Here is a 10288-nt window from a genome sequence, read left to right as displayed (position 1 = left end):
TGCTGCTCCTCTCCGCCCTGCTCCCTGCACTGGCCGTGCTGTTGATAGCTGGGCTCAGGGATGCTGCTGCCTCTGAGGGTGAAAGGGAGCCGGTGCTTCGGTGGCTAATTGCCAAGGCACGCTGTTAATGAGTGCTGAGGAGTCCATCAGGCTGCACGGAGCCCCAGGGCTGTCAGCATCAGGGGAGGATGTGTCAGGGAGCTGCAGCCCCTCCTGCTGAGCAGCTGTTCCGAACGTCCTTTGCTCTATGCGGGCCGCTGAGGTTCCCGAACCTGCGCTGGTATCACGCGGCGCAGCCCGGCGCTGCTTCGCTCCCTGGTGCCGAATAACAACGTTGTAACCGCCAACTAATTAACAAAGCGGAATTGGCCTGCGCTCCTCCTCCCAGCGCTCAGACACCCGCTCTGTGACAGCGCTTTCTTCCGCACCAAACACGGCTGTGCTCCCCCCCTCGGAACGTCCCTAGGGCGGAACCTTCGCGCAGGGCTGCCGCGTGCCCCGGGCCCGGCGCTGCGGACCGCTCTGCTCAGGGGGAGCGCGTTGGCGACGGACCGGGAGGGAGACAGCGTGCAGGGAGCGCAGGCGGGATGGGCACGGCGGCGGCCGAGAGCTTCCTGAAGCAAGCCAGGTAACGGGATGCGGGGCGGCTCGGGGTGTGCGAGGGCCGGGTCCTCACGTCCTCACGTCCCCTCGTCCCTCGCAGGGAGGTGCAGGAGGACGAGCTGAGCAGATTCGCCGCCCGCGTCGCTGCCCAGCTGCAGGGCCCGGAGCCGGGCGCCGAGGCCGCGGACTGCCTGCAGCGGCTGCACCTCGTCCTGGCCGCCAGCAAGAGCCCCCGTCGGTGAGTGCCGGCTGGGTGAAGGCAAAGCGGGCGTTGTTTGAGCCGAGAAGGTGGGAGGGGAGGGCTGGAGCTTTGAGGGAGCGCTCCTTTGTGTAAACAGTGCGTTCGGCGTAAGAGTTAAAGCCCTGTTTGTGCCGTTTTCCCCTTGCAGGGGGCCACCGTCCCTTCTCAGCGAGTGTAGCGGGCGCCGTGTCACAAACCGTGCGAAGGGACGGAATTCGGGTGATAATTAAGGCGTTAATCAGGGTCGCTGTGAAGCGAGATGATGCCAGCGGCACAGACGTGCAGGCTGTAGGCACGCAGCTCCGCTCCTAACGCTTTGCTGACCCCGCAGGCTGGATGCTCAACTCGTGGAGCTGCTGCAGGCCGTGCTGTGCGCACCCAAGTGCCCCGAGCAGATCCAGCTGCTGTGCGCTGCCCTCCTGAGAGAGATGGCACCCTGCGATGGGCTGCGCCTCTCCTGCCATAGGATCCATGACACAAAGCTGCTGAGCCTGGTCTCCTCCGTCCTGCTGGCCCAGGTGAGCTGCCTCACAAGGCCGGTGTCCCCTTGTTAATATGGATTTGTTTTCTGATTCTTCTCTGTGTTTGTTGAGCTCATGGGGAGTGAAAATCAGCTGGTGATCTCCAGGAGAAAGCAGTTATTTCCCTGTCCGTTCAGGGAATGTTATCAGTCTGTTTTGTGTAGGAAAATCTGGGAACTTTTTTAATACAAATTTGGATGCTGATTCAAAGACCTGGATTCTCCACGGAGAAGGAAATGTGAGAACTCACTTTTTTATGTTCCATCCACATTGATTGCTCTCTGAGAAATAAACTGGAAACCTCACCTTGCTTTTTTCCTTCTCCATTGCTTCTCTTACATGTGCCTGCTAAAGATAAAGCATTTTTCTTAATCCATCTGAAGTTTTTCACTTTGAGTCTCACTGTATGCTCAGCAGTGTCTCCTACATTTTTGTTTTGCAATTCTACAGGATAAAAACGTAGCTTGTGTTTTAATTTTTCTTAGATTCTAACTAAAACTAGAAAGAGGTTTTCCTAATTCTTTACACTACTAAAACGTGCTGCATTTTAGCTGTTTCAGAATCACTTCTGTGGCTAAAAATGGAGCAGGAATGGCAGCCCCTGCCGTGAATGCAGCCCTGGCTTAGGCAGAACCTTTAAAAATATGGTCTGTATGTGTTGCTGTTTTGGATGGAAATCGTCTTTCTTCTCTCTACCTACCTGCCTGTCCCCCTTGGCTCTGTAAAACTGATGTTCTTCTGATAAAGCTTTTGGCTTACCAGAAGGCACAGCCTCTGGGGTTGCATTAGGAGCTGGAAACCTGCCATTGATTTTAGTCCAGCCAGATTTTCCTCTGAGCAGCAGGAGGAAACACATCAGTAATGCACATAAGCAGCACCATTGTTTGCAGTAGGCAGCAGCGACGTATCTGTGGGACAGGATGAGGGTCTCTCTCCTTTTTCCTTCACCGTAAGGATCCCCAAACTTTAAGCTTCCTTTTTAACAGGGTCTTTCTTTCCTTTGATCAGTTTGCCCCCATCTGTTTGCTAGAGGAGCATAGAAAGTAACCAGTGGTGGGTGAGGTTCTAATATGACGTTTCTCATTGGAAACTTGCCTGTTGTTTCCTAATTGCTTCCAGCTATCAGGTACAAAGCTGACATTAGATGGAGACTGTCAGAAATTAATATTTGTTCCCCACCTTCAACAAACAGCTGTCCAGGACCCCAAGCAGCAGAGAAGGTTTAGTTCTTGTTGGCATGATAATGCTCATGAGGAAGGAAAATCTCTCCAAAGGCTGCGTCCACCCTGTTATTGTTAAAAAGAAAATGTTTTGGACAGAAGGGTTTCTTGGCATCTCAGAACCACAGCTGTAACGGCTTTATTTTCCTCACTGTGAGGATATGGACTAAGCAGAGAGTCCTCTAACATGCTGCAACGCTCCATTTTCTGTTCATAAATTTCTGATTTAGCAGCTAGAAAGCTGGCTGCAAGGGGAGCAGTTAATGCTTGTACTCGCTGCTCTGGAATTGATGGGTCAAAGTCATGTTTAATTTGAGGACAGCCACTGCAGCTTTTGATTCCCACCTCAGGTGATGTTTGTCCACAAACACGTTGCTCCATCAGAGAACTTTCCCCTCCTGAGATCTATGAATTCACATTGCTGAAGAACTCTGTTAGACGTGGTAAAATAGCCTGTGCTGTGAGTTGTTTCTGTCCTTGACATTGGAATCGATGCCTGGTGGAGGAGTTCTGTATGGTAGTGGTCTGTAGTGCTGTTAAGAGATTATCTGCCTGGCTTTACCTCTGCTTTATTTTGAAGGGAGAAGAGAAGGCTGCGGTGTCTGCTGTGGGACAGCGTGTTGTGAAGGCCCTGGAAGGAAGATTGCCTGAGGGTCAGAGCTCTCGGTATCTTCTTCCCATCCTCTCAAATGTCGTCAGCCTGTCACCAGAAGCTCTAACTGAAGGTAAGTGTGTAGGAGACCTGGGATTACCATCTGGCTTTGATCTGCATAGTGATCAGAGAGGTCCTTGAAGACTTTGGATGGGAGAAAGAGTTGGAAAGTGCTCTTAAAAGTGACATCTCCACCGCAAGGAAAGTGAGCTTGGCTGAGGTACATTGTGCCACTTAAAGAACAGAATGGGCCATCAGCTGCTTGGGCTCCTTCCAGGGGACAGAGTTCAGTACAGATCTGTATCAAATTAACACGTCCCTTAGCTTAGGTGTGGGTCTCTAGATGCAGTAGGAATGTGAAACTGCAGATATTCTGAAGAGTATTGGGCAAAGAGAAATAGAAAGACAGCTGAAGAGCAGTAGAGGTGTGCTGCAGAGACTGCTTCTCTGATCTAGCTGTGAGCTTGTGATTTTCTTTGTGCAGAGCAGATCAATGTAGTCAGCAAGAAGATGGCTGACTGGCTGAGGTATGCAAGTACTCAGCAAGGAGTCGCTCAGCCCTCTGGAGGCTTCTTCTCCAATCCCAGAACCAGACAGGTCAGTGTTGAATTGCTGTGGTTATCTCACAGGGGTGTTTGCTTGTCAGCAGCCTGCTGTTATAATCAACTTCTGATAAATCTGGAAGTGCTGCTCTATTTGGTCACTTTCTTGGGGAATGTGTAGACAAAAGGCATAAGAAATCAAAGTAAGGGTATTTGTAGCTTCAAAATTTAGGAGTCCTGCTGTAGAGAAAGAACTTATGAAGTAGTTTTTGGGTGAGAACCATTAGTTGGCCACGTACCTTGGAGTAAAAGCCTTGTGAGTGGGAGGGAAAAGTTAGAGGTATTTCAGGTGGGGAGGAGGATGCAATGCTGCTGGCTTCTCTGGCTGTAGAAGATTGCACTGCAGTGCACAGTGCATGCAAACAAGGACTGCTGGTCTCCACGGGCTCAGGGGAGTTTTCCTTGCCCTCTCACCTCACCTGTCTTTGGGGGCCTTACCTGCTGCATCTTTCCTCCCAGCCTGGCCCTGTCACAGAGGTGGATGGTGCCATTGCCACAGACTTCTTCACGGTGCTCTCGCTGGGTCAGCACTACACAGAGGATCAGTGGCTCAACATGCAAACCTTCTCCATGCTGCAGAAATGGCTGCTGTGCTATGGGGGCAAGGAGATGAACACACCAAATTCAGGTTTGAATCAAAGGGCTGCAGACAAGGGTGGATTTGCACCCCCCAAGAGGTAGATGTGCTCTGACTTGATGAGGTGGCTGTGCCAGAAATCCAGCAAGAGGCCAGAGGGTGGGCAATAATTTAGAGCTCTTGGACTAAGACAAAACCTCCCGGCTGATGCTTTCTGACACTTCTGCAAGGATTTATTCATTCAGTGTTCCCTGGTTTCAGGCAAAATGCCACTTGTCCCTGAGGAAGAGGGTGTGGGTTGTGGGAGATGGCATTTCCTTAGTATTCCTGTGTGACTGCCTTCTTCCCAGCCTTCTTTACTTCGCAGTGTGCCTGGGGACAGACCCCTCCCCCTCTGTTGCTCAGCAGCAAGTGGGCTGCAATGCCTGTGATGCGAGCTGATACGTGATAACCTTTATTCTCTAGGTGACAAAGCAGAAATGGACAGGTCTGTTATGTCTGTGGTCTCGGCTTCATCCACGTCGAGTCGCCTGCTTCCCCCAAGGGAGCGTCTGCGGGAGAAAGCTTTTGAGTACTGCCAGCGGCTGATGGAGCAGAGCAATCGCCGTGAGTCCTGCCATGAGCCCTCCTTGTAGTGTTCTTGAAAATGCTTCTGCTTTGCTGCTTCTTTGGGCTGAGGTCTCACTCCCTGGCATCCACAATGAGGCTGGAGGCGCAGGACTGGCTGCAGCTGCCGGTGTTTGTCTTGTACGCCTTAAGCCTGCCTCCTGACTTTGATTTGTAGGGATGCTGTGGAGTTTGATTCTTACTAGCCTGGAATTTGGATCAGTATGTGTTCCCACCTGTCCTGAAATCTGGACTAGTGCTCATACTGACAGCCTAACATTCCTGTTTGGACTCCAGATTTAACTTAGACATATTTCTCTGGCAGAGGCCCTGAAGAAAGCTGATGGAGACCTGCAGAAAGCTGTAAGTACACGGGGATGGGGCTGAAGCTCTCAGTGCTGTGACTTCCTCCCACTGTGATCTGGCTCTCTGCCCTTCTGCAGTGTCTCATTGAGGCAGTGACAATCATGGACATCATCTGCAAACAGGACTCCTCCTATGTGTACCGTGCAGCATCCTTCCTGAAGATCTTGCATGGCAGGATCAGCGGGGATGCCACTTATGCCAGGGCACTGCTGCCCATTGCCCAGTTCTTCCTAAATCATGGTAAGTCATCCTCCACAAATAAGTCTGGCATACTCACAGCACAGCTTTTGTCCTGGCAGTTTGCTGGCTGCTGGAGGTTATAATTCAGCCTTGGCTGTACTCCAGGATTCATGATCCCACTCCTGGAGAGTCAGAAGCTGGGCTGTCCTGTGTTTTGTAGAAAAACACACCCAGATTTAGTTTTTGCATATCCCTTGGAGCCCCTGTTGACAGGGCTGCTGGGTGAGCTGTGCTCAGGAATGTGCTGTATCCTCCCAGGCGAGATGGCTGCTGTGGACTCTGATGCAATCTACAAGCACTTATTCACTGATATCCCAGCTCAGCTCTTCCACAACTCGTCTCTGGCTTTTGAATTTGTCCTGTTCTGCAAAGATAACAGCCGGCTCTTCACTGAGACCTCCAGCATATTCAGGCAGAGTTTCCCAAATCTCTTCAAGGTACATCTTGCCAGAGCAGCACAGGAGACAGCCTGCTGTGCTTCTTTTCTATGCCTCCAAATCCTTGCTTTCAGCACACTCCACAGCCCACCATTATACTTCTGTGGCAGGGCACAGGCAAGAGGGGTGGGTAAGAAAGACTTAGAAAATAGCGAGTTTGAGGTGGAAAGAGGGTTCTGGGTGTGATTAGCTCTGCCAGGAGAGGGGAGTGTGGGTTGGTATTACGTCAGTGCGTAGTGCAGGGTGCACAGTTAGGACACAGCAGTTTGGCTTTGGGAAACTTGAAACATTTCAAATTGCTCACCATTAAATCAGCTTCTAAGTGCGTGTGTTGAGCCACCAGCAGCCTCCCTGGTTCTTGGCTGAACTCTTAGTCTTTGTTTCTGCTTTTCAGAAGTGACTTTCCGTTCCTGATCCCTTTTGGTCACAGTGTGAGAATTGTCTTGGCCATGTGGTGGAACCCTGGGGATAGTGCAGCAGTCTGTACTGCTTTCTTACAGTTTCTGGCATGGAACAGCCCGCCCCTTATTGCTGAGTTTGTGGATATTCTTCCATTTCTGCTGGATGCGGGGACAGCCATTGAGATTTTCCATTTGTTGCTTGACCTGCCCTGTCTGACAGCAGCTCTGGATGTGCAGATGAGGTAATGCTAACTGCCCTTCCTCTCACTTGCTTATCAGGGTTTTGATGTTGACTGCACGCTTCCCTGAGCTTCAGCTGCCCTCTGGCTGCTGCTGTCGGAGTGAGAGGCTGCAGTCAGGTTAGCACAAAGCTGCACAAGACATCAGCCCAATTTTCCTGGTAATGTGATGTGCACAGAAAGACAGCTGTTACACCTCAGTACTGGGCTGTCTTTGAAGCTCAGAGTTGTTGTCATTTCATCACCTGCATACAGATCCAAACTATTGCCTTGTGCTGGAGTGTCTGCCATCAGCCACTGCCTCCACAGAGATGTGGACTAGTGGGTCGTCCCTCCCTTTCCTGCTCTTGCTCCCCTTTGCTGGCTGTGTTTTGGAAGCAGACAGAAGTTTTTTCCCAAACTGGGAAAAAGTGGACTGGAAGAGTGTCCAGGGAGATGGGAAAGCATTGGAGCTGGCTGTACTCACTGCTGTACTTCTGCTCTTCCTTTTGTTCTCTGACATTAGCAGCTCTTTTTGGAGCGCTCAGAAAAGGAAGCCATCCTAGATACAAGAAGTTGGTTGAGGTCTGTTTCTCACCACTTCAGGCATTCTGGCTCTCTGGCTTTCAGGGCACTTGGGTTAGACCAAGTGAATGTGTCCCTGTTTCAGCAGCAAGTGTGTTACTCCATTGCTCAGGATTCCAGCCGTAGCCTGGCCCATTCTTACAATTCAGCACATTCTGTGTGTCCCTCCTTCTAGGTCTTCCTCTCTCCCATCTGCTGAGAGGGCTGCCTGTGATCCTGCTGTGAAGCCAGCTGCCTGCATGGAGGCCTTTCGCAATCCCCTCTACAGGAGTGCATTCCAGTACCTTCTCCGTGTCGAATCTGTTTCTGAAGACTTCCAGGAGAGGTAGGAGGTTGCTTTAGGAGACTGCCAAGAGGGTTTGATTCGGCCTGCCAAGTCTGGAAGGCAGCACTGGGATTGCTAGGAAAGGCATAGCTGCGTTCATCTGGGCTGAGGTGGGCTTGACCTTCCCTCCCTGCATGAGTTCTGCCAAGTGCTCTAAGGCTCTGTGGGCTATAGGGAAGGGAAGACAAGGGAGTAGTTGGGAGCACACCTTTATCAGTAGCTTCTTTACTGCCTGCAGGCTGATTCCACTCCGACAGCTGCTGGGATCCCTGGCAAGCAGCCCAAGGGTCATGCAGTGTGCAGACACTGTCCCTGTCTTGCTGGAGCTCTTTTTCAGTGTGGTGGCTGAGGTAAGTGCTTTTTGGGCAGTTTGACTTCCACACGTCCTGTGGGGATTTCTTGTTAGGTGAAGAACAATCACTGCAAGGAGTGTTAACACAGTGCAACTTCAGCAGAAGGGTATATGGAGTGAGAGAATGGGGTGGTCCAGTACTGGCAGAGAGCTGCACTGAGCTGCCCGCTTCATCCAAAGAAGGAAGAGAGCTCTGTGGTGCAGTATCAGTGTTCACAGTTGTTTTCCCAGGCAGCTGTGAGCAAGTGGAGGATGAGTGCCTGGTGCCTGCTTTATGCACTGCTCTGCTGCTGTACCAGGCAGTCTCTGTGCTGGCATAGTCCTCTCTGGCTGATCAATTTGAGTTTTGGTTGCTGGAAGTCACCAGTGTTGCTGAAGCAGAGGTTGTTTCTCAGTTTGCAGATGCATCTCTGATAAACCAGCTGGTGGTGCTGGTGCTGCAGAGAAGCGACCAGCTCTACGAGATCCCAGCGTTTAAAGATGACGTGCATAGGTGAGACAGAACAGAAGGCCTGGCCAAGCTCTCAGCCCTTCTGCTGCCTGCAGCCTGGCTTCCCAGGGCAGCACAGCAGCTGTTGTAGTTGTGACCTTCCCGAGCGTGCAGCTGCTGTGTTAGTAGTTGGATGCTGCCAGCACCTCCTCGGTTTGGTGACAAGTGCCTTGGCTGCGGTCTGAGCTCTCTCCATCTCTCCTGCAGGGTGCTGAGCTCACAGCTGGTGATGCTCTGCAAGCTGCGCCCTGCGCTCGTTGTGGAACTGTCCAAAGAGCTGCTGGAGTTCTCAGGAACCGTCAGCAACGTCCAGAACAAGGAGCCCATCTTCACCCACGTGGTAAGCGGGGCCTGCCTGCTTCTGCCAAGTGTGTCCGGGCTGCAGCGCCATCTGTTGGTCAGCTTCTCTTTCCTCCTTTATCCTGTCTTAGCATGACATCATCTGATTTGCTATTGCCTAAACTGTGATAAGATCCCCTTTCCTTCTGGTTGCCCCGAGTACATCTGCCTTTGTTTCAGGTCTGGGCTATTGGAGAGTACATGTCTGTGTCCTATGACAAGCGCTGCACTGTGGAACAGATCAACCGCTTCTTTGAGGCTCTGGAGGCTGTGCTGTTTGAAGTCACCCAGGTCCGACCACAGGCCAGTGTCCCCAGCTGTGCGCCCCGTGCCATCGCTGTCCTTATGACTGCCTTGACCAAGCTGGCAGCTCGCAGCCAGGACTTGATCCCCAGGTAAGGACTGATGGCAGGCAAGGGCAAAATGGCAGAAACTTGCAGATCTGATGGATCCAAACACAGATGTTAGCAGTGTTAGATGATGATACTTGGCAACTGATAGAGCCTGGAAGTGAAAGAGAACAGAGGAAGCGAACTGTAGGGAGGCAGCTTGAGGAAGTGGGCTTCATCTGCTGACAGACTCTCTGTGCATCAGGACAAAGGACAATTGGCATCTGGTGTTTGCTTGCAACAGTCTTCTGTGGTACACATGATTGCATAGTGACCCTGTCTGGTGCGAGGCTCTACCAGCTGAAGTTTGTGTCGTTCTCTCCTGCAGGGTGTCCTTGTTCCTGTCCAAGATGAGGACGTTTGTGCAGAGCCCTGCTGTCACCTCTGTGTACTGCGAGGAGGACCGTGAGGAGATCCTTACCCGGGCAACCGAGCTCATGAACCTCCTAAAAATGCCAAGCGTGGCTCAGTTTGTGTTCACACCACCTGTGGACGTGGCCCGCACACGGTTTCAGAAGGAGGTGAATGACACCCTGCCTTCTGCTCTGAGGATAGTGACCCGTCTCCTAGAGCCAGCGCCTGGCTTTGTGCCGGGGTGAGGTGTGGGGTTTGTGGGAGGCTCCAGCTTCTACTGTAACTGATCTGACACAGCCAGCACTCAAGGCTGAGTGCTCTGAACTGGAAACGAGGAACAAATGATTGTGAACGAAACAGAAAACAGGAATAAGTAGAGCTGACGCTGCTCTTTGGATTGCAGCCTGTTTTTGTGCATCTCTCTGGTAGCATCTGTTGCTTTTTCTACCTCCTATTCCTGTCCTACCTCTCCCGAGCCAGTATGGATTGAAAATAAGTGGGTTTGTGTGAATGAGTGAGTGAGTGCCTGCATTACCACCCTGCCAGCCCATCACATCCCTTTGTTGACATGCATCCTCTTCTCTCCTTTCCCCTGACTGCACCCTGGCTACACACGTGATTCCTGTCACTTCTGCTTGCCAAGCAAAGTTCTTTGTGAGGCAGAGAAAGCAGAAGTGGCTCCATTAAATCTGTTGTGTGCCTTCACTGCTCTTTTGTCTTACTTTCACAGCAAACACATTGAGATGTGAGGGACATTTACCAGACAGGAG

At 51.6% G+C, this 10288-nt stretch overlaps 1 protein-coding gene across 2 annotated transcripts; it reads left to right on the top strand.

Annotated features, from left to right (window-relative positions):
* The first annotated feature begins 510 nt into the window (after positions 1-510).
* Positions 511-10223, top strand: AP5Z1 (adaptor related protein complex 5 subunit zeta 1). Of its 2 annotated transcripts, XM_052679564.1 has the most exons (17): positions 511-628; positions 704-841; positions 1176-1362; positions 3166-3310; positions 3722-3834; positions 4299-4467; positions 4882-5022; positions 5348-5385; positions 5466-5628; positions 5887-6065; positions 6566-6708; positions 7445-7594; positions 7833-7944; positions 8342-8439; positions 8644-8776; positions 8956-9170; positions 9493-10223. In XM_052679564.1, the coding sequence occupies exons 1-17, from the start codon at positions 588-590 to the stop codon at positions 9761-9763; spliced, it is 2436 nt and encodes an 811-aa protein (XP_052535524.1). In that variant the 5' UTR covers positions 511-587; the 3' UTR covers positions 9764-10223. The 2 variants fall into 2 exon arrangements, with proteins under 2 accessions (XP_052535524.1, XP_052535526.1); XM_052679566.1 differs by lacking the exon at positions 511-628 and having other exon boundaries at positions 754-841; positions 993-1362.
* The last annotated feature ends 65 nt before the right edge of the window (positions 10224-10288 follow it).

This window comes from Tympanuchus pallidicinctus, unplaced genomic scaffold (assembly GCF_026119805.1).
Source record: "Tympanuchus pallidicinctus isolate F22 unplaced genomic scaffold, pur_lepc_1.0 scaffold18, whole genome shotgun sequence".
In the NCBI taxonomy this organism is placed as follows: Eukaryota; Metazoa; Chordata; class Aves; order Galliformes; family Phasianidae; genus Tympanuchus; species Tympanuchus pallidicinctus.
This window is presented reverse-complemented; position numbering and strand designations above follow the sequence as displayed.